This window comes from Eupeodes corollae, chromosome 3, assembly GCF_945859685.1.
Source record: "Eupeodes corollae chromosome 3, idEupCoro1.1, whole genome shotgun sequence".
In the NCBI taxonomy this organism is placed as follows: Eukaryota; Metazoa; Arthropoda; class Insecta; order Diptera; family Syrphidae; genus Eupeodes; species Eupeodes corollae.
In genome coordinates, this window is record NC_079149.1 from 33,529,989 (window position 1) to 33,554,432 (window position 24,444).

Below are 24,444 nucleotides of genomic sequence, written 5' to 3' on the forward strand. Positions count from 1 at the left end.
GTCGTAGTATACATCGCAGTCTTTTAGTTTGCGATTGCCCGGTCCATCCCATCGCACTTCTTGAATGGCGGTAATATCTGCCTTGCAGCAGTTTAGGGATACCGCTAATTGTTCGGCTGCATGCGGTCTGTTAAGGGACCTAATTACTAATTAATTAGTAATTGTATACGTTGAAAGGGATAAGTCTTTAATTAAATTTTATGTTCAAAGCATTCGTAAAAGTTAAAATTTCTTCAAATGTCTTGAGCATTACAACACCAAAAACCAAACTATTCAATGATTTAATTCAAAAATGTTTGTTTCGTTTTTTTTAATTTTAGGAAAACAAATCAGAAAAATCATCACCAACGTCTTCATCATCACCATCTACGCCACCAATAAGTAGAATTCCAACTTGTAAACAATCATCGCCAATAAGAAAATCAAAAATACCTCCTCCTGTTCCAGTCCGACGTTCCTATGCAAGTTAATAAAATTGTCAACCTATACAACAAAAAAAATATATTTAACATTTTTATTAAACAAAAAACATTAAAACGCTCTTCTCCATAAGCATTAAAAACTAAACTTTATACATACAAAATTCGTAGGATTTCATTTTTGTATAAAGAAAAAGACTTAATTGTGATATATTATACAACACGAAGAAAAACAAAAACAAAAATTATTAATTTTTATTAAATAAAAATAAAATTAAAAAACAAAAACAAAAATAACACTGCCTAATAAAGACAAAACAAAATTAAACAATAAGTGCTCCGCCTGGAAACTAGAAAGAAAAACATCCAATACAACAACCAATTAATATTAAGCAGGGAAACAAACCAATTTTAGACCAATCAAATTTAAAAACAAAAATGGCCGCTCGCTTATGTGTTGAATATAATTTGTGTTGGTTTAAAGTGTGGTGAATAATAATTTTTGAATTTGAATTATTTTGTTGTTAAGAATTTGTAAATAATAAAATATTTAATATAATTTATAACCCTTTATTTTGGAAAATTAAAAAGTCATTGTGAATTTTTTGTATCTAATACATGTTAAATATCTATATTTTATTTTATTTTCTTATATTCATAAAAGCAAATTAAGATAACTTTGTATTATACATGCTTAATAATATTAATCCCCAATTTATATACCTATATTTTTTTCTTATTTGATTAAACAATTTAAACAAAAAAAACATAGGAATATATTTCATGAAATAAGTTTTTTGTCTGACATTTTTAGGGATCTTTTGTTGCTAAGTTGCTTTGAATAAGCCTGCATTATAATAAATTATTAGGTCGAACCTTTTAATATTTATTTAAGAAGAAGAAAAGAATAAGTTTGTATCCATCCTGGCAGTTGTTGTAAGTGTAAATTATTATGTTCACTCATTTTAGAGCAGAGAATGTGAAATGCAGGACATTTCAATAAAAATTATAGCAATAATAAAAATAAAAATATTAATAAATTGTTAATAAATCTAAGAAGACGACAATGTGGTCTTCCATATATTAAAAATAAAAAAAATTTCATTATAAACCTTCTCAAAATAAATTAAATAATACCAACAATTTGAGAGAAACAATTTATATATAAAATATTATGTAAAATCATCAAAGACTTGTAGAAACTTTACACAAAATTTATATTAACACTTTGTAAATAAATAAATTATTATATTAAAATTATAAATTAAGGTATTGAATTCCTTTTAAAATGAAAAACAAAAATTAAATAAACAATAAAATTTCCTAAAACATTAAAAAAACAATTGTTTTCTTTTTTAATATAATTAAAAAAAAAACAAACAAAGTGGTTTCTTTCCAAAAAAAAAAGACACACAACAAAAACACCACTGTCGAATATACAATAAACTTAAATTAAAATGTCTAACAACCGAACAGGAGAATAATAATAATTTAAAAAATATATAAAAATAGTTTTATAAAATTATTATTATGATATATACTTATTAACTAGTATTTAATATTTATTGAAACAACAACTAAATAAAAAAAAAAGAAAGTAAATTTATAAGAAAATTTGTATATTTGAGTAGATGAGATATATTAAAAACAACAATAACAACAAAAGTAATATAACTAACAATAATAAATAACACAATTTTAAAACACTATATAAATATAAAAATATATATTTAGATATTGAATACATAAATAATATCTGTATTTTTATAGTAGCCAGTACAAAACATAATAATAATTAAATAATAATAAATTAAATAAGAAACAAATGTTGAGCTAAAAATTTTAATTGAGAAAAATTAAATTTAAACAAAAAAGTTATTAAATTGTATAAAGATAAAAATGAAAGACAAAAGAAAACAAATATTATTAACAAGAAGTAGATATCGCATGTATCAAACGAACTATTTCTATTGTTTGATAAATGAAAAATGAATAAATAAACTGAGATAATGGTCTTTTTAAAATAACAAAATCAAGTGTTGTTTTATTTATTTAATAACATTCCTTTTGAGATTTTTACTGACAGTTGACACCTGTCAAAGTTAGCTGTCATTTGAAGTGTCATAACGATATTGAAGTGCTAAGCAATCGAAAAACGCCTTAAAATTATTAAAACTTACTACAAAAGTGGAGATTTAAACGTAGAAACTTTTCGTGCATTATGATTATGGTCACCATTTTCGATGAACTTTGTAATATGTCGGTAAAATTCAAAAGAAATTGGAACAGAGTCGAAGCGTTACTGATCTTGTTTGGTCTGTGCATTATCGTCATGCCAGCGCTGTAAAGTCAATAGCTCCTGACCTGTAGACGCATTTTAAAACAACATTAATCAAATGATGGCCGAGACTTACCTCCTGAAATGACCAAAAGTGGTTAAAAATAATATCAAAAGAATGGCTTATATCAAAACTTTTCACTTTTTACACTTAATAGAAAATTCGGAACTTTTAAATAAAATAAAATTATTATCAAAAGTACATCGCTGTTTTATTTTTACTCAGCTTTGCCTTCGAAAATGAAAACTTAATGACCCTGTACCATAACTAACTGCATACTCAACTCCTATTTCCAACACCAAGCTCTCCGAACGCTGTGATAGCTTGCCAGCCTTCGGTATTCCATATTAAGGCACTTATCCCTACAAACCTACGTATATTTTTCTTTAAGTATTTTTTCATTACATAACTACTCCCAAACTTTTCTGCCCGCTCTTCGACTCAGTGTTTCAATTAAAATCTATATTTTATTACCTTTCATTTGATACCTCTTTTATAAAAATCGAATAAGAATTGCCAAAGTTACGAAACACTTTTTCGTAATTTTATTTAATTTTTTTCCAAACACAAATTTAAACGGCTAAGTCCAAAAATTTGCTCGGTTTTATTTTGATTAAGCTTTAAGACGCTTTATTGGAGCTTGTGGTTGAGGTAGAAAATTGTTTTATACACCAAATTGAAGGTTTTTTTGTTAAGAATATAATTAAATTCGAACTTTGAAAATTGGTTGGAAAACAAAAATGTTATAACCAATTTTCTAAAAAAAGGAATTTTTTTTACATTCTAACGTCTAGGTCAATTAATTTACATTATTAATTAATTTTGTTAGACCACAATTATTTGGGACAAATTAACCTTTCCAATGATCCCTCATTTATCAAAATCGGTTCAGTATTTCTCAAGTTATAACCGATTAAGTGTCATTTGAAAAATAATTTTTCAATTTTCCTTACACTTACCCGTCAAAATTTGTCTAAGTTTAAAAATATTATTTTTTTTTTTGTTAAATCAAATCTAACCTTTTTCGTGTTGATCTGACCTCATAACAATCATTGGCGTTTTTGTAGAGAAGAAAAACAGCTATAAGGGTGCGTTAATAGTTTTTGAAATTTTCAAAAAATTTCATCGACTTTTAAGTCGAAAATACATAATGAACGTAGAATAAAGATGTTTATAGGCTAATAAATTTAATTAAAATCATTTTAAAGTCGTTTATGTTTGATTTATATAAATACAATTAATGATACATCTGTAGAGAATCAATTAAGCTACAAAACTGCATCATTCAATATTTAAAGTTCTAACATTTTCAAGACCTCAGCCCCTCCAAACGCTTAGAAGAAAACCTACCAGAACAACCTATAACTATGAATGTACATATATGTACCTATTTTCGTTATGAATATAAATACGCCCAAACTTTGCTGCCGCTCTTAGACTTAGTTTTAATAAAACTCTATATTTTATAACCTTTTATTTAATACCTTATTTATAAAAATTGGTTAAGAATTGCCAAAGATATAAACAATTATTTTTGTAATTTTATTAAATTGTTTCCAAACATAAAATTTAAACGGCTAAGTCCAAAAATTTGCTCGGTTTTATTTCGGTTAAGGTTTAAGACGCTTTATTGAAGCTTGTGGTCAACATAGGAAAACGTTTTATGCACCAAATTGAAGGTATTTTTGTTAAGAATATAATAAAATTGGAGTATTGAAAATTGGGTGGAAAACAAAAATGTTATAACCAATTTTCTGAAAAAAGTAATTTTTCTTACATTCTAACGTCTAGGTCAATTAATTTACATAATTAATTAATTTTGTTAGATTATAATTATATGGGACAAATTAACCTTTCCAATGATCCCTCATTTTTCAAAATCAGTTCAGTATTTCTTAAGTTATATCTGATTTAGTATCGTTTGAAACATAATTTTCCAATTTTCCTTACCCTTACCTGTCAAATATTTTCTAAGTGTAAAAACATCATTTTTTTGGGAAAATCAAATCTTACTCTTTTCGTGCTGACCTGACCTTATAACAATGTTTAGCATTTTTTTAGAGAAGAAAAATAGCTATAAGTTTTCATCAATAGTTTTTGAAATTTGCAAAAATGTTCATCAACTTTTTAGTTAAAAATAATAAGTGTAAAATAAAGATGTAATTATTCAATGCTTATACCTATTTTCGTTACATAAAAAAATAAGTTGTCTCCTTTTAGACAAAAGACATTTTCTTACCTTTCATTTGATGCCTCATTTATAAGAATTTGTCAAGAACTGAAAAAGTTTCAAACACAAAATTAAACGGCTAAGTCCAAAAATTTTCTCGGTTTTATTTTGGTTAAGGTTTAAGACGCATTTTTGAAGCTTGTGGTCAACATAGGAAAATGTTTTATACACCAAATTAAAGGTATTTTTGTTAAGAATATAATAAAAATAGAGTATTGAAATTAATTAATTTTGTTAGATTATAATTATTTGGGACAAATTAACCTTTCCAATGAAATCTCATTTATAAAAATCAGTTCAGTATTTCTCAAGTTATAACCGATTTAGTGTCATTTGAAAAATAATTTTCCACTTTTCCTTACACTTACCTGTCAAAGTTTGTCTAAGTGTGAAAATTTATTTTTTTTTTGTTAAATCAAATCTAACCTTTTTCGTGCTGACCTGACCTTAAAACAATGCTTGGCGTTTTTGTAGAGAAGAAAAACAGCTATAAGGGTGCGTTAATAGTTTTTGAAATTTTCAAAAAATTTCATCGACTTTTAAGCCGAAAATACATAATGAACGTAGAATAAAGATGTTTATATGCTAATAAATTTAATTAAAATCATTTTAAAGTGGTTTATGTTTGATTCATATAAATACAATTAATGACACATCTGCAGAGAATCAATTAAGCTACAAACCTGCATCATTCAATATTTAAAGTTCTAACATTTTCAAGACCTCACCCCCTCCAAACGCTTAGAAGAAAACCTACCAGAACAACCTATAACTATGCATGTATGTATATACACCTATTTTCGTTATGAATATAAATACGCCCAAACTTTGCTGCCACTCTTAGACTTACTTTTAATAAAATTCTATATTTTATAACCTTTTAGTTAATACCTTATTTATAAAAATTGGTTAAGAATCGCCAAAGATATAAACAATTATTTTTGTAATTTTATTAAATTGTTTCCAAACATAAAACTTAAGTCCAAAAATTTGCTCGGTTTTATTTCGGTTAAGGTTTAAGACGCTTTATTGGAGCTTGTGGTCGAAATAGAAAAATGTTTTATACACCAAATTGAAGGTTTTTTTGTTAAGAATACAATGAAAATAGAATTTTGAAAATTGGTTGGAAAACAAAAATGTTATAACCAATTTTCTGAAAAAAGTATTTTTTTTTACATTCTAGCGTCTAGGTCAATTAATTTACATAATTAATTAATTTTGTTAGATTATAATTATTTGGGACAAATTAACCTTTCCAAATATCCCTCATTTATCAAAATCAGTTCAGTATTTCTCAAGTTATAACCGATTTAGTGTCATTTGAAAAATAATTTTCCACTTTTCCTTACACTTACCCGTCAAAATTTGTCTAAGTGTAAAAATATTATTTTTTTTTGTTAAATCAAATCTAACCTTTTTCGTGCTAACCTGACCTTAAAACAATGCTTGGCGTTTTTGTAGAGAAGGAAAAGAGCTACACGTGTGCTTTAACAGTTTTTGAAATTTTAAGTAATTTTCATTAACTTTTGAATCAAGAGTACATAATGAATGTAAAATAAAGATGTTTGTCTGCGAATAAATTTAATTAAAATAGATTTAACGTTGTGGTTTTTGTATTCATATAAATACAATATACAACATATTTGTAGAGAATCAACAGATCTACAAAACTGCATTATTCAATTTTTGAAGTGGTAACATTTTTCAACAGTTCACCCCCTCCAAAAGTTAGAAGAATACCTACCAGAACAACCTAAAACCCTACATATGTATGTACACATACCTATTTTCGTTATTTATATACCCAATCTTTGCTGCCTGCTCTACGACTTGGTTTTAATAAAAATCTGTATTTTATTATCTTTTATTTAATGCCTCATTTATAAAAATCCGTTAAGAATTGCCAAAGTTATAAATAATTTTTTTTTAGTTTTATTTAAATTTTTCCAAACTAAAATTTAAACGGCTAAGTCCAAAAATTTGCTCAGTTTTATTTCGTTTAACCTTTAAGGCGCTTAATTGAAGCTTGTGGTTGAGGTAGAAAAATGTTTTATACACCAAATTAAAGGTATTTTTGTTAAGAACATAATTAAATTTAAATTTTGAAAATTGGTTGGAAAACAAAAATGTTATAACCAATTTTCTGAAAAAAGTAATTTTTTTTACATTCTAACGTCTAGGTCAATTAATTTACCTAATTAATTAAGTTTGGTAGTTTATAATTATTTGGGACAAATTAACCTTTCCAATGAAGTCTTATTTATTAAAATCAGTTCAGTATTTCTCAAGTTATAACCGATTGAGTGTCATTTGAAAAATAATTTTTCAATTTTCCTTACACTTACCTGTCAAAATTTGTCTAAGTGTAAAAATATTATTTTTTTTTTTGTTAAATCAAATCTAACCTTTTCGTGCTGACCTGACCTTATAACAATCATTGGCGTTTTTGTAGAGAAGAAAAAGAGCTATAAGGCTGCGTTAATAGTTTTTGAAATTTTCAAAAATTCTCATCAACTTTTGAATCAAGAGTACATAATGAATGTAAAATAAAGATGTTTGTCTGCGAATAAATTTAATTAAAATAGATTTAACGTTGTGGTCGTTGTATTCATATAAATACAATATACGACATATTTGTAGAAAATCCACAGATCTACAAAACGGCATCATTCAATTGTTGAAGGGGTAACATTTTTGAACAGTTCACCCCCTCCAAAAGTTAGAAGAATACCTACCAGAACAACCTAAAACCCTACATATGTATGTACACATACCTATTTTCGTTATTAATATACCCAATCTTTGCTGCCCGCTCTACGACTTGGTTTTAATAAAAATCTGTATTTTATTATCTTTTATTTAATACCTCATTTACAAAAATCCGTTAAGAATTGCCAAAGTTATAAACAATTTTTTTTAGTTTTATTTAATTTTTTCCAAACTAAAATTTAAACGGCTAAGTCCAAAAATTTGCTCAGTTTTATTTCGTTTAACCTTTAAGGCGCTTAATTGAAGCTTGTGGTTGAGGTAGAAAAATGTTTTATACACCAAATTAAAGGTATTTTTGTTAAGAACATAATTAAATTTAAATTTTGAAAATTGGTTGGAAAACAAAAATGTTATAACCAATTCTCTTAAAAAATTAACTTTTCTTACATTCTAACGTCTAGGTCAATTAACTTATATAATTAATTAATTTTGTTAGATTATAATTGTTTGGGACAAATTAACCTTTTTAATGATGCCACATTTATTAAAATCAGTTAAGTATTTCTCAAGTTATAACCGATTTAGTGTCATTTGAAAAATTATTTTCCAATTTTCCTTACTTACCTGTCAAAAATTTTCTAAGTGGAAAAACATTATTTTTTGGCAAAATCAAATCTAACTTTTTTTATGAAAATCTGACTATATAACAATGTTTGGCATTATTTTAGAGAAGGTAAGGATCTATAAGTGTGCGTTAATAATATTTATGGTTTTCAAAAACGATCATCAACTTTCGAGTAAAAAATATAAAATGTACAATAAATATGTTTTTATTTACATCTGTACTAAAGTTGCACTTAATTTATTTCAAAGTTTTTACATGCGATTGTAGCTTGTTGCTTACCCTCTATATATTTACCTCAATCTTTGAAATCAGACAACTATTAAAGAAGTTATTAACCTACAAAACCAATAAAATTGGTATTTTCTGTGAATACTTTTGTTTTGCGAATAAATTTATTTAAAATTGTTTTAGCGTGGTACTCATAAGTTTTATATATTTATGACATAATTGTACAGAATCAATAAAGCTAAAAAACTGCATCATTTAATTTTTGAAGTGATAACATTTTCCAACAGCTCAACCCCTCCAAACGCCTAAAAGAATACCTACCACGACAACCGTAAACCTTATACCTACTTTCGTTACATAAAAATTCCCAAAATCAGTTGTCTCCTTTTAGACAAAATATTTTAATGAACATCTATATTTTCTTACCTTTCATTTGATGCCTCATCTATAAACATCGGTTAAGAATTGCCAAAGTTATTTAAAATTATTTTTGTAATTTTATTTAAGTTTTTTCCAAACACAAATTTAAACGGCTAAGTCCAAAAATTTGCTCGGTTTTATTTCGATTAAGCTTTAAGGCGTTTTATTGAAGCTTGTGGTTGAGGTAGAAAAATGTTTCATACACCAAATTAAAGGTATTTTTGTTAAGAATATAATAAAATTAGGATGTTGAAAATTGGTTGGAAAACAAAAAGGTTATAACCAATTTTCTCAAAATATTAACTTTTTTTACATTCTAACGCCTAAATCAATTAATTTACATAATTAATTAAATTAATTAATTTACAATTATTTGGAACAAATTAACCTTTCCAATCATGTCTCATTTATCAAAATCGGTTCAGTATTTCTTAAGTTATATCCGATTTAGTATCGTTTGAAACATAATTTTGCAATTTTCCTTACACTTCTGTCATCTATTTTCTAAGTGTAAAAACATCATTTTTTTGGGAAATACAAGTCTAACTTTTTTTACGAAAATCTGACTATATAACAATATTTGGCATTATTTTAGAGAAGGTAAGGATCTATAAGTTTGCGTTAATAGTTTTTGAAATTTTAAAAAATGGTCATCAACTTTTCAGTCAAAAATATAAAATGTAAATAAATATGTTTTTATTCACATTTTTACGTAAGTTCTACACAACTTTTTCAAATGTTTTTACATGCGATTGTAGGTTTTTGCCTACCCTCTATATATTTACCTCAATCTTTAAAATCAGATAACTATTAAAGAAGTTATTAACCTACAAATTGGTATTTTCTGTGAATAATTTTGTTTGCGAATAAATTTATTTAAAATCGTTTTAACGTGGTACTCATAAGGTGTATATAAATACAATATATGACATAGTTGTAGAGAATCCATAAAGCTACAAAACTGCATCATTTAATTTCTGAAGTGGTAACATTTTTCTTTGGCATTTTCATTTTTATGATCAAATTAAACTTCACCTAACATTTGAACACCGTTAATTCCATTAAATTCGCTTGTCCATCACATTATTACAATTCTAAAACCTAACATTTTGTGCTTCTTAGGAGGCTTTAACCTTTAAGATTGGATTTTTTAAGGGAGAGCTAGAATGCTTTACATCGAAGCTCTTAAACACGATGCTTAGAAGAATAGCATTAGACGATAATAGTTATGAGCTAAGCATTGAAGGCTTCAGACAATTTTATTCAAGTTTGGAACCACTGATATAGAACATTAGATTCCGTTATTAACTTGGCAAAGTGTCATAAATATTATTTATATTGATTAGAAAAATAAGACATAACCTACGAGAAGTTTCTTTGATTTTTTGTTAATGAGATTAATAAATATTAGTCATGAATTTTTTAGAAGTCAATCAAAAAGAAATAATTCTCGACACACCCAATCGCGATGAGATTCTTAATTCTGGTCCACCAGAGAACTCAAAGTGCAATATTCTTGGACGTGGTTCATATGGGGTCGTCTTCAAGGCAGTTTATGCAGGTTTCTTAGAACATCCATCAATATTAACCGACTTCAAAATATTTAAATATACTATAAAATTTTATTTGATAGGCAAACAAGTGGCAGTGAAAATTATAAAAAATGTTAAAAGTGATGCAATTTGTAATGAAGCAAACATTCTCCGTTGGCGCCATCGGAATATAGTGCAGCTATTTAAAGTAGGTTAAAGTTTCCCGCCAACAACACCTTAACAAAAATTCTCACAATAAGTATTTTCCTTTTCAAGATCGAGGCGACTGCAAACTATGGTATTGTGATAATGGAACGATTTCCAGGTCAATGCCTTCAGTTCATTCTCAACTCCATGGAAATTCCTCTTGAACATAGGATTCAGTGAGTACTTCCTAAACTTTCATGAAACTCTCACTTGGACTGAACTTCTTCTTTTTAGTGTGGTTCTTGATATAGTCAATGCCTTAGTATTCTGTCATAGGCGTAGAATTTTACATTTAGATGTAAAGCCTCAAAATGTTTTAGTAGCCGTTTCAACAAAGATCGCAAAAAGAAGAAAATATGATCGCAGCTATGTTTGTAAGGTCTGTGATTTTGGTTCTTCTGTCTCGTTGCAGGAAAACAATCAAGTAGAAAACACTCGCAAACGTGTTCAAGTAGGTATCATCACTTTAATTTCAAACTCCTTGATAAGACTTCTTTTTCTGTTGACAGGGAACTGTTCGTTACATGTCTCCAGAAGTAATTCGGGAAGATATCATTTCCACACCAGCTGATGTTTACTCCTTGGGTATTACAATGTGGCAGCTAAAGTCACGACAACTACCTTACTCGTGGATCGAGTGCAATGAAAGTGTAGCTTATCAAGTTGTTAAAAGCCACCTGAGGCCAAATCATAACTCTTCTAAATCAAGTGATGATGTGAATTTTAAAATCGACTTAAGTCCACATAAGAATTGTCTATGTGATCAATTTTCATCGGAGATTTCTTATAGAACCCTTGAGCAAATACGCTCAAGCTTACATAAAACCAAAACGTTATCGCCTTTTGCACCGAAAAACAACAACATCTCTCTTCTAAACCGTAAAGTTCCTGAGAAGTTAAAAAGTCAAATTTCTAAAAATCTTATTGAAAAGTTTCAAAACACATTCACCGGTCTGAAGGAGAATCTATTGGCCGATGAAACGAGTTGCAATATATTGGAAAATGAATTCAATAATATTGAATTTCCATTCAAATCTTTATTCAAATCAAAGAATAGTTCAATTTCACCTAAAGCTGAGAATTTATATGAAGAACTTTTTCAGTTGAGTTGGTCAAGCGACCCAGTGGAAAGACCAAGTGCATTGGAATTGAGGCAGAAGCTTGAACATTTAATTTTGAAAGCAAACTAAAGTTTATTTTGTTTTGAGTTGTTTCTGAATATTTATGGAATGTTTTGTAAAGCAATTTTTAAATGTTAAATCTTTTAATAAAGAAAATATTCTTATTTTTAATTATTGTTGCCATTTTTCTTTACTTCTTGAAAAAAAAAAGAAGCGACAAAATTAGGTCATTGGGACTTCATGTAAGGTTTTAATACAAGATAATTTTAACTGCTTCCAGTAGAACATACGAGGGGCGTTCAATATATTCTCGGTATCGATATGAAGGAAAAAGCGAATTCAATTTAAATTGTTTTTATTTTTCAATATAATCTCCCCTAACAACAATGCATCTTGAGATAAGCTTTTTTAAATCCTCCACAAAATAAATTTCCTCTTTCCCTGCAAAATACCCATTTATTGCCGACTTGAGTTCTTCATCATCCGAAAATCTTTTTCCACGAAGACTTTTTCAAATCCGGAAACAGGAAATAACCACTAGGGGCAAGGTCTGGACTATAGGGTGGATGTTGGATTTCTTCGAAACCACAATCTCGCACAGCAGCCTTGGAAATTCACGCCCTGTGAATAGGAGCGTTGTCATGAAGAAGCAACCCACCCGCTGCCAGTTTACCCAGTCTTTTATTTTTAATTTTCTCCCGCAAGTATGCAAAGTGGAGGAGTAGGATGTGGCGTTGATGGTTTCACCTTTTTTTTGTACTCAATGAGCAAGATTCCTTTGAGTCCCAAAAAACTGTGGCCATGTGGTACCAGTTGAAAGCTTGGTGATCTCTGCCATCATTTTCACTTTTATTCGGGCATCCGTAAAAGCAGTAGCCGGGGCGCCGGAGCGGTGGTCGTCTTCAATGCTCTCTTCTCTCTCTTCTGCCTCTCTTGATCTCACTTGACCACTTTTGCACAGTTGATAATGAAGGTGAGGAACAATGGTAAACAGCCACCATCTCTTAAGGAATAGTTTTTTGGCTTTTCCTTGCTTAATGAGAAATTTAATTACAGCGCGATGCTCAATTTTCACCATCATCGTTTCAGTTGCCATCATGATTCTGTTTAACTAGAGATGAAACGCGAAATAATAATCACATTTATATGAAATTTTACATGAATGCACTTAAATAATAGTATTACTTGATAAATAAGTCAATTTATATATATAACCGCAGTTTCATCCCGTACCGAGAATATATTGAACGCCAATCGTAACTGAGTAGAGTAGTCAATACTAATTTGCTTACTTAGTCAATTTTTACTTTTTCCCATTAAACTTTTTGGAATCCAAAAAAAATAACAATATTTTTAAATACAAAAAAGATCATAAACAGTTGCATCTTATAGATATTTTTTTATTAGGAAAAAACTCACTAAGTCTTACATCACAATGCTTTTTGTTTTTGTTTCTTCTTCTTTTTAAAGATCAATTTTGGTAAAATAAAATCATTTGAAACATTCTGATCCACTTCTTCGAATGCATTTTATGCTACAATATGAGTTCTTAATAAATTGTTCTAACAATCTCAAAGCTGAGTTTCACTTTTGTTTTGTTTTTCTTATTGACTTAAGATCTAGTTCCAAGCTCAAAGAGATAGTAATACTTTTTTTTTTGTATTTTTAGTTTTTTTCTTAATTTATGTTGTCACGGATGTTAAGCGAAATATAGATTTGTTAACAAAAATGCATAGAAAATAATATCAAAGCCAAAAGAGGTGAGGAGTGTATGGTCTCTTACAATAGTTGTTTACTTTTCTCATTATCATTAAATATTAATTAGAAAAACATCGCCAGTTACCTTGAAATGGTAGGATATTCTTATTTTTGTGAGCTTGATTGTTACATTTAGATATAAATGTCTTGATATTAAAAATTAAAACGGAAGAAATATATATATTCGTTTTAGTTGAACATAAATTGAAAACAATTTATCAGGTGGTTGTTTTGTAAAAAGAAAAACACATTAATATTAAAAAAAATAAAAAGAAAACTGATTATGTGTGTCTCTGTGTTCGGTTTCTAAAACGCCTGTGACTTTGTAGTGTGTTGCAAATAACACTATTCGTGGTGAGCAAAATCTTTAGTTGTCGTTCACTATTTTAACAATCCTAAGGCTAGATATAATTTAAATAGACCTCTAGAGCTGGACTATATCCTATGTAGTTCTTCGGTCTCTACTCGTAATGCCTGTAAATGAAAAAATAATATGTCTTTAATGTATCATTTATAAATAAATCAAATTTAAAATTAACCTGTAATTCATCTTGTATCCTATCAGTAATTAATTTTCTAGCATCTGGTTCGGGAACATTTCTTCTCTTCATGTCCAGAATAAAGTCTTCCAAATCGATCGGTCTACCCACATTCATGGTCACTTTTTTGCCCCATTTTGGGATATAGGGTTCTATGTTTGGAAGAACTTCATGCATGCCTTCGTGCCACACTGGAAGAACAATTGGTATTTTCGGTGATTCGTAGACCATTCGACCAACACCCCATTTCAGTCGCATAAACTCTCTCGTCATGTTCACTTTGCCTTCAGGAAACAGATGCACCCAATCGCCTATTGAGAGCTTTTGTATGCAAACGTCCACAGCACTTTGATAGACACCAGCTCCTCGTACAACTGGAATACATTTTCCTATCGAAAACACATACAAAAACTTTAAAAAAAGAGTCAATTTAAAAATTTTAGAAACTGAGAAACTTACCAGACATAAAAAACAACGAATGATATTTATTCGTAAAACAGATATCATGAGCAGCTAGAGACCAGCGTGCTTTGGCTCTAGAACAACAATGTTTGAGTGGAAGAACTCCTGCATTTGGAATAAAGAAAGTAGTTATTTGTTAAAAATTTGATATTATTGAACTTAGAACAGATGGAAGGAACTTGGTTGTTTGAGGATAAATTTGAATGTTTGCTTTTTGTACTCACCCCATAGTCCGGGATCATCAAAACATGAATGATGATTTGATACTGTTAGTAATGGTATACCTGGCGGTCTTTTCGACACCGCATCAATCAGTCTTTCTTGGTTGTAAACTTTTGTCTTATTACAGAAAACTGAAAATATAAAAGAGAAAAGAAGATTAGTTAATAAGGTTAAACAAAATAAGTATTTAGGAAATGTTTGGTAATTTTATAAGAGTGATATCGAATATTGATGATGTTTATTGATGAGTGAATAAAATTTGCAGACACTTTGTCAAATTCTTATGTTTTCTTTTCCCTTTTTTAATTTTAGGATGAGAAAGGACTTATGCGTTACAAAAATGTAGTGCAGTGATATTTTTTTCGATTGTTGTTAATATTTCATTGGCAAGTCCAAATTTTTTCTATCTTCGCGGCTAAAGCAGGATGTAAAAGTGAGAGCTACTTTTTGACAACAGTTGCCCAGCGACTATTGTGATGTGGTGAAGAATTTCCATCCGCAAAAAGAAATATTAGTGAATTCTTAATGTTACAAAAATAACATTTTCAGGAGTACGTGAGGAAATTTTTTTACTGATGCTTGACAATATTAAACCCGATGTCGACACTAGATTTGAAAGAGGTAGAAATTGACACCATTGCTTGGCCTACGATGGAGAAAGGGATAAGGTTACAACCTGCCCTTCCGAAGACATTCTGTACTCTGATCAAGGAATGCAACTAACTAATTCGAAAGGACATTGTTTAAAAATGCAATGCATAAAAGGACGAGAACCGCTCATGAGCTCTATGAGCAGAAGAGGCGAGAGGAACACCGACTTCTCAGATGGAAAAAGAGAGGTCATAAGAAGCGTGCGGTCGAATACGTTGAGAGGTTTAAAAGCAGGAATGAAGTTCGAAAGCTTTATGACCAGGTGAAACGAAATTCACAGGTACATAAACCTAGAACCGAAAGGTGCAAAGACGAAAGTGCAAACGAGTAACCGATTTCCTGTCAGGCAGGATGATCCATTCAACATAGACGACGAAAGCCAACAATCCCGACCTCCCGACTTAGACGAAGTAAAGATTGCCATATCTAAGCTGAAGTCTAGAAAACCCGCTGGAGCGGATGGCTTAAATGCTGAACTCTTTAAAGCAGCCGGAGATAAGTTGGTTAGGAGCATGCACCAAATTATCTGTAAGATATGGTCAGAAGAAAGCATGCCCGATGAATGGAATCTCAGTATTGTTGCCCGATCCTGATAAAGGAGACCCTCTAAACTGCACCAACTATAGAGAAATCAGTCTAATTAACATCGGCTATACAATCTTCTCTGCCCTAATATGTGAACGTCTAAAGTCCATCGTCAACAACCTGATAGGTCCTTATCAGTGTGGTTTTAGAACAGGTGTGGTTTTAGGCCCACAGTTGATCAAATATTCACATTACGGCAGATCCTGGAAAAAACCCAAGAACACCAGATCGACACCCACCATCTATTCATCGATTTCAAGGCCGCATATGATAGCATCTACAGAGACGAGCTGTATAGAGCCATGTCTAGTTTTGGCATCCCTGCCTAACTCGTCCGTTTGTGCAGGATGACCATGGAATGGACCATGAATTCACGCTGCTCCATAAAGTTTGGAAACAACTTAACAGAACCTTTCGATGTCAAAAAAGGTTTAAGACAAGGTGAAGCGCTTTCATGCGATTTTTTTAACATCGTGCTTGAAAGAATAGTGCAGAGCTCACACGTCAACACTAGAGGCACTATCTTTCAAAAGTCCGTCCAATTACTAGCATATGCTGACGATATTGACATAGCAAAGTACATGCTGTCGTCAAGAAAGGATATACAACACCGACGTCTTGGTCAAAACGTCAACATCGACAGACGTAACTTTGAGGTAGTCAAGGACTTCGTCTCCGCTGTAAACGCAGAAAACAACACCAGCGCTGAGATCAAACGAAGAATAACTTATGCTAACCGCTGTTTCTTTGGGCTTAGAAAGCAATTGAGTGGAAAAGTCCTCTCTCGAAAGACCAAAGTGTCGCTATATAAGACCCTTATCTTTCCCGTCCTGCTATACGGTGCAGAAGCATAGACTATGACAAAAGCGGATGAAAGCACCTTGGGTCGCTTCGAGAGAAAAGTTCTTCGTGTGATCTGCGGTCCCGTATGCATGAAGGGGAGTGAAGGAGAAGATGGAAAAACGAGCTGTACGAGCTGTGCAGCGACGTAGACTTAGCCAGAAGGGTAAAAGTCCAACGACTAAGATCGCTGGGTCACGTAGAGCGCATGGAAACCAATGCTCCGGCCGGAAAGTCTTCGAATCCACACCCACAGGACAGCGCAGTAGAGGAAGACCGTAGATCAGGTGGCGCACACAAGTGGAAAGTGATTTTAACCAACTTGGAGCGAGAAACTGGAGACATCTAGCTAGGGACTTGCTTTGTTGGGTGAGGATCTAGTTCACAAAGGACTTTAGCGCTACCTCAAGTATGTATTGTTTAAAAATATAGATACAACCACGAAAGGTATGAAAATGTTTCGGGAATAGTTCTATCGCCAATTATTTTTAGAGCTCTTTTTTGAATCCTATCGAAAAGACTTGAACTTGTTTTAGTCCAAAATATAAGCATTTTATTCAAGTTATGGACGAATTAAGGCTTTGTAATTTCAGCCACATCAGAAGGAGTGACATTGAAGGTGGGTAACTCTTTAACGACAGGAGGCAGCTTTGAGTTTTTATAGCAATAAATTCTGAACGGGTAATAATTCCTAATTTCCTGTCAATAGCAGAATTTAATGAGCTTATCATACGATGCCATTGCAGTTCCACATCTAAATTACAAGGACGTGAATCTAAAAACGAATATAAGAAGCCGTCAGCGAAACAGTTTAATGCATTAGAAGTGGTAGACAAGAGATCATTTATGAATATAAGGAAGTGAGCCAAAATGAAACCCTAGGATAATTTCAAACTTGAAACCATGCAATACTACTTGCATTGAACGGTTGGAAAGAAAGTTTCTAGCCCAACGGAGAAGAGATTCATTAATACCAAAAGCACGCATTTTCGATAAGATAATTTAATGTCAAACTCTATCGAATGCCTTTGAAATATCAAGTGAAATAATCTTACGTTCTTCAAAACAAGATTTGTTTCATAAACTATGAAATCACTGGTGGACCTATTGCTACGCAAGCCGTACTACTTGTCATTAAGAAGGCTTTGCTTAAAAATATTTCTTGAGCTGCGTTTCCTCGACCTTGAAAAGAAGGGACGTAAGCTCAATTGGTTGATAGTTTATGTTATAGGAGGAGGATTGGCAGGGTGCTCCTGTTTTCTTGCAACTGCACAAGTGCGAAAGAAGATTTGTCTCAGGAAGTCGTTTCTGACACTCTCTGGTAGCGTCAATTATCAGCAAATTGGGCTACAAGCAAATTCGGTTAAGACATTTTTATGACCTTTAAGACATTGTAGTAGTTGGCAACAAAGGAACTTTACATCTCTGACTCTAATTACATCTTTACAGCTCGATTCAATCCATAAGTTTTCTTTGGGTTTGATAGATTTTACCCTACTTGGGATAAAATTTCACAAAAAATCGATAAAGTTGATGAAGAAATAGTCGAGACCGTAACGGTTGGCTTTCTCGTGTTGCACAAATGTCGGATGTAGGTTTGGCATGAGAAATATTAAAAAATTGGACTAATGTGCCTAGAGGTGGTAATACACTGATTGCGTATTTATTAGGGTCAGGGGTAAGAAACTAGTCTAGTGTGTTACCGGATTGACCTGCGACTTAGGAGTTGGCTCATCGACAAGCTGAGTTAATTGCTTTAACTCAGTAAAGATTTCGACATACCTTCCTTCGGGTATTGTCTGGCAAGAAAAGAGCCAAGCCAAAAACAAATAATACAAATTCGTAACGACTTTAAATAAAAGAGCAAGTTAACACAACTCAGTTGTATATTTAATGTTGGTTTCATTCATTTATAGTACTCTCATTATTAACGAATTTAAATCACCCATCACCATCACCAGCACATCACCAACCAACCGTCACGTCAGTCAGTACAAATTGTCACTTAAAAAGTAACGAACAATACTGCTCTGTTTTGCATTTATAATTTTGTTTTATTTAAGCGTTCGAGTATCTCTGTTAGCTGCTTATCTATTCAAATTTAAATTTCAAAGATTTAATAAATGTGCCGTTTGTACTTAGTTTGCACTTCTTGATAATTTGCCTCAATTAGGTCGGCATTCTATTGGGTTTAAACTTTTGTTGTGCTTCATAGAAATTATTGTCACCTTATTTTTGCGTGTGTGCTTTCAATTAAGAATGGCACATCACACCAGTGTCAATCCAAAAAGAAAGTTTGTTTTCTGCAAAATTTTGGTCGCATTGATCCATAAATTATAATTATGCAATTTAAGTTGATATTATTTAACAAAAAATAAATCTATTCTATTTATAGGAGAGATTGTACGTTAGTATGTTTTTTATTTGCTCTTCCGTTGATGCTTGGAAATATGAATTATTTAAAGCAAGTCAACGTGTCTGTCGTTTGTGAAATGTATTTTTTTGTATCGAGGAAGCCGGATTGTCTCGGAAAAGATTTTTTAGGAAGATTCTTTTGGTATAAATATAGGGTCAATTATTTAGTAGTTTGAAGTTCGTAAAGCTGGAATTTGACAATTTCAGCTGTCGTTTAACTGTCATAATATAAGTTAAATACTTGACATTTAGAATAGGATTTAAGCAACATATGGGCCAAAAGAAGAGGCCCATTGTGATACAACATGAATCTAGATAATTACTTTTTACTAGTTGAACCATTTTGAGCTTTTTATAAAGCGAAAAAGATATTTGATATCCTTTTTAGCTAGTTCACTTGGATTATCAAAACAGTAGTCTCCCTGATGAAGTGTGGGCCTTATAGAAAGAGCAGAACAAGTTCAGAGAAGATGAGAGATTGTTTGAGTTTTATGGCTGCGCATTTGGTAAATTGTGCCACCTAGAGTTTGTTATCGAAAAGCTGTTTCTTTTAGCAGAAGTTTACATGCAGCTATCAGTATACCTATCTTCTCCCTTTCAGGTGAAATCGTCATCGGCTCTACAATTTTCCGTGATGTCTCTGTGGCCTGGCATCCAACATAGGTGAAGGTTAAATTGCTGCGCCATCTCCATAAGAGACGATCGACGATCGAGAGCCGGTTGAGATTTAGTTGAGACACCGTCAAGAGATTTAGTAGTAGCCTGACTATTAGAGAAGATGCGGATATCAGAAGTTGATATCACGTTTCCTCTTAGCCAGCAGAGAACCTCGCTGTCTGTTTTCCGCTTGGAAAACGCTACAATGATTAGGCAGCCGGAATGAGATCCTTAGATTAAGCTTTTTTTAATGTGCACACCACTACCAACTCCCTCATTTGTCTTGGATCCATCTGTATAAAAATTAATGTTTTTTTCATTCAGGAGTTTGTTGTCTTCATCATCTCTGGATGGAATAGATACCTGAAAGTTTTTTTTCCAAATTGGGGTTTAGGAATAGTGCAATCTGTGTACTTTGGTACAGAAACAAAGAGGTTCAAAATGATGGAGTGCGAAACATTGTTGTTGGTCCATTGAGATGAGGCGTTGAGTCTTATAGCTGTACTCGCTGCCACTTGTTTGCTGAAGATTTCGAGGGGTGTCAGATGAAGAAGAGTGTCTAACGCTGCTGAGGGTGAGGTTCTTAATGCCCCGCTTATGCAGAGACGTGCACTGCGTTGAGCTCTGCTGAGTTTGTCGTAGAATGGGACTTTCTCCAGTGTAGCCCACCATACTGCAACCCCATACATAAGTATTGGCCAGATGTGTATAGCTAATAGGTAATGCGAGGTTGAAAAACCCATTTGCTTCCTATGGCTTCCTTGCAAAGGAAAGGAGCTACTGTAGCTTTTTTAACTATTTCCAGAATATTAGGTTTCAAACTTAATTTTTGTCTAATATCAGACCAAGACATTTTGCTTCATTGGTAAAAATTAGTGGTACACCTTTTATTGAAGGAGATACAATTACTGGCATCTTGTATTTCCGTGTAAAAAGGACGAGGCCTGTTTTTTGAGGATTAATACTAAGTCCGCAGTGATCAGCCCATCTAGTGAGCATATTGAGTGTATTTTGGAGGAGGTCTCTTAGTGTATTAGGATGTTCTCCTGTGACGGAGATAGCAACATCATCGGCATACGCAGCCATTCTGTAGCCTTCCCTCTCAAGGGATATTCGTAGTTCGTTAACCACTGCGTTCCACAGGAGAGGGGACAGAACACCACCTGGCGGAGTGCCTCTACCGACAGACCTTTTCGCACAAAAATCCCTCATCTTAGAGTTGATAATCCTGCTTTTAAGCATTAGATTAATCAACTCACAGAGTGAGTATTCGATATTTAGGGTCGTCATAACAGAAGTGATAGCGGATGTATTAACGTTGTTGAAAGCGCCCTCAATATCCAGGAAGGCCACCATAATATATTTCTTTTGCTCTAGAGAGTATTCGATAGTTCTTACCAGAGTGTGCAAGGCTGATTCCACCGATTTCCCATTGCAGTAAGCAAGCTGAGACATCGATAGTCCTTTATTAATGCTATTACGTACATGGATATCAATCAATCGTTTCAGAGTTTTGAGAATGAATGATGATAGGCTGATAGGTCTTTATTAACTAACTTTCCTTACTTGTCTTACTTGGAAGACCAGCAGCCAATCAGTTACTAGAAACTTGCCTTACTTTCAAATATCTCATGTGAACCCAATAATTGATCACTTAAAATAGAAGAGAATAATGCTTTTAAATTATAAAAACTTCTAGGGAGAGTATTGATTCAATCTTAGGCTGTTTTCGCACTTAATGGTTGTCAAAATCGGCACACTATTTTTAACAATTCAAAAGAACGTAGTTTTGCCGATTTTCTATACCAAAAAAGAGCTTGTAAAAACTGAAATGGAACAGAATTGATTAATTGTCGATGTCTCATTTGTGGAATTGATTAACTTGATCCATTAAACTTTCCAGTGTTTAGTTCCGTATTAGATTGGCAAAGAAGGAGAACTCTAAGTTTAAATTTCAAGTGCCACCTTATACAATTCTGAAATTCGTGAATTTTTCCAGATAATTCTTTAGTGGCCACTAAAGGGGTAATGAAGACCCTTATAATGATTAAACACAGTGCGAGCAATTTAGGAAAGAAGGTTAGGATTAGAAAGGAGAAATCGATGCTTATTGGTTTTGAATGTCTGCACATTGTAATGAGTGAGAAATATTGAGCCTGGTAAAGCACATTCACATTCGTGTAGTGCGGCTAAAGAAAGAATGTCTGTCCGAATTTGGGCTCTAGGGTAAACTGATGGGCATTCTTAGCAATACGGGTATTTCGGTTGAATTGCTTAAAGGGAGGAATGCAACTGACTATTTCAATAGACCATTGTTTATAAAAGTAACGATAAAACAATGACATGCATGAGACCTTGCGGCGGTGTTCAAGAGAAGCAAATGTGACTGTAAGAAAACGATCTCTAATCATTTTTAGAGCTTTTTTGTCAATTCTATCCAGGAGACTCAAGTACGTTATTTCTGTTCTTGGCTAAAAAAGAAAGAGAAGTCAGATATGTTAATAAGCTCAAATTTTGATTTATTACAAAAAAAAACAAAGTTACAAAAAATGTTATTAATTAATAAAGTAAATAATAAAAAAAACAATTAATGGAAAACACACAATAAAGCAGGAAAAGATATTGAATTTTATTCAGCTATTAAATTTAAAATTTAAAACACAACAAGTATCAAGAGCTGATAATTTTTCGTTCTCTCGGGAACATTGAGGTTAAGATTCGGTTCGAATCAACTTATAGTGCGCTTTTGTACATTTTGACAGCTATTTAATATTTATTTTTATGTAACCACCTCGGGTGTCTTAGGATCCAAGAATGAAAGGTTGCCGGTTATTTACAAATTTGATCTGTTCGACAATATCGAGTTTCTTGAAGTTGATAATTTTATAATAACAAGTCTTTCTTTACATTTAAAAAAACCTATGAAAATCTTATTGAAATCGGATCAATAATGTAGGTTACCCAGTAATAGGTTTCATTTTGGTATTTCTTAAGACATTAAAAGAAAGAGACATGTCATCAACAATGGACAACGATATCAGCCAATGACGTTTTAAATTACCAATTCCCACAATTCACTTCAAGAATTATATTTTTAAGGTATTGAATCAGCATAAATCTTAGCCTTTACGTAGCCCTAACGACACGTCTAAAGGTCTTAAATTCCAAGATCTAAGTGGTGAATTATGAACACCTCGGAGAAATAACAGGCTCAGGGAGTTGTTCTTGCTAAATTGAGGTATGTAGCGCCGCACTTAATCCAACAATTTCAATACATTTTTTAAGGGTGTTCCTAGTAATGGAATAGTGGGTAGGTTCAATGACATAAGGGACTTGAAAGTAAGACAAGTTTCTAGCATCTGATTTAGCCAGCTGCGAAAAAATTACCTTCCAATCAAGGCAACTTTATTGGAAAGTTGACTGGAAAGTTAGTCAAGAAAAATCTCCCTTACTATCAAGTCAAGTCAAATTATGTCAAATTGCAATTGATCATGTTTTATCATTCAACTAAAAGCTGAACTTTATTACTTAATGATTTATTTATTTTCTGCAAAACTTCATTTAATGGTTTCTGCAAAAAGGTTCCTCGTAAATTTGTAAAAGAAAAAAGTAATATTTCCTTAAAATACAAAATAAAAAAACGTGATGGACTTGCAGCTTGCCTGAGGAGTTATGATTTTGGTAGTTTTTGTACTAGGAACTTGAAGTAGAGGTTTGTGAAGTAAAGTTCTGAATTTGAAATTCATGACACTTGAAAAACTAACTAGTTGCCTTGGTCAAAATGCACGTTCAAAGAATGAAGTTGACTGCAAATGGAAGTCCCTTATGTGTTCTGAACCTGCCCAGTTTTTACTGGTCAAATATCAAAACATGGTAGCTTAAAGTGACATCTAACCAAACATTGTGCAAAAGCCTATATTTTTCAAGTATGTTTGTCTTACGCCTTAAGTGTCGTTAATAACCGGCTCCACGAACGTAAAAATAGGCAATTAACTACTAAGCTATTTATGTGGTATTCCATTTGTTTTAGTGCATACCTCCTTTCTACAAATTCAAAGTCTCGGTCCAGACATAATATTTTGTCATTTCTCTCATATAAAGGCTTTTGTCGGCACTAATACAAACTCGTAAACACTAATTAGTTTGAAAATTATATTTATAGTAAAGGGGTAGTGTAGGAGAAGATTAGGTTAACTAAGGATGTCCTTAAGTGGAAAAAACGAGACTTCAAATAGGCTGTCGATCAAATGTTTTATAAGGGGTGTTGTTCTATTTTTAGCTAGGATAGGGCATTGACATAGAAGGTTAGAGGTATTTTCGTCCGCATTCGCATCTTCACACTCTCTCCATTTACAAAACATGATTCTGGTCTCCATTCAATTCATATGTGTGCCTTCTTTGTTGTATTACTACATTGATTTATTTTCGAAATATTCAGCAATAGATTTCTTGAAACCCATCAAATGTCAAGGACTAACGGCTGAC

The 24,444-nt window shown here is 31.8% G+C and overlaps 3 protein-coding genes across 6 annotated transcripts in view; 2 read left to right on the plus strand and 1 right to left on the minus strand.

Moving 5' to 3' along the window:
* The window catches only part of LOC129950951 (uncharacterized), a 314,404-nt gene extending 312,933 nt beyond the window's left edge, over positions 1-1,471 (plus strand). For both annotated transcript variants that reach the window (XM_056062918.1, XM_056062919.1), the window contains one exon: positions 321-1,471. In XM_056062918.1, the coding sequence (XP_055918893.1) occupies positions 321-470 (150 nt within the window). In that variant the 3' untranslated portion in view covers positions 471-1,471. The remainder of the gene's footprint in view (positions 1-320) is intronic.
* An 8,855-nt stretch (positions 1,472-10,326) lies between these two features.
* Positions 10,327-11,923, plus strand: LOC129952438 (serine/threonine-protein kinase D2). Its single transcript, XM_056065013.1, has 5 exons — positions 10,327-10,531; positions 10,604-10,710; positions 10,779-10,885; positions 10,944-11,160; positions 11,219-11,923. The coding sequence occupies exons 1-5, from the start codon at positions 10,384-10,386 to the stop codon at positions 11,897-11,899; spliced, it is 1,260 nt and encodes a 419-aa protein (XP_055920988.1). The 5' UTR covers positions 10,327-10,383; the 3' UTR covers positions 11,900-11,923.
* Positions 11,924-13,204: 1,281 nt separating this feature from the next.
* LOC129949179 (tafazzin) overlaps positions 13,205-24,444 on the minus strand; it is a 37,916-nt gene continuing 26,676 nt past the window's right edge. For all 3 annotated transcript variants that reach the window (XM_056060462.1, XM_056060463.1, XM_056060464.1), the window contains 4 exons: positions 14,814-14,942; positions 14,587-14,694; positions 14,128-14,516; positions 13,205-14,062 (listed from right to left, as the gene is read on the minus strand). In XM_056060462.1, the coding sequence (XP_055916437.1) occupies positions 14,024-14,062; positions 14,128-14,516; positions 14,587-14,694; positions 14,814-14,942 (665 nt within the window). In that variant the 3' untranslated portion in view covers positions 13,205-14,023. The remainder of the gene's footprint in view (positions 14,063-14,127; positions 14,517-14,586; positions 14,695-14,813; positions 14,943-24,444) is intronic.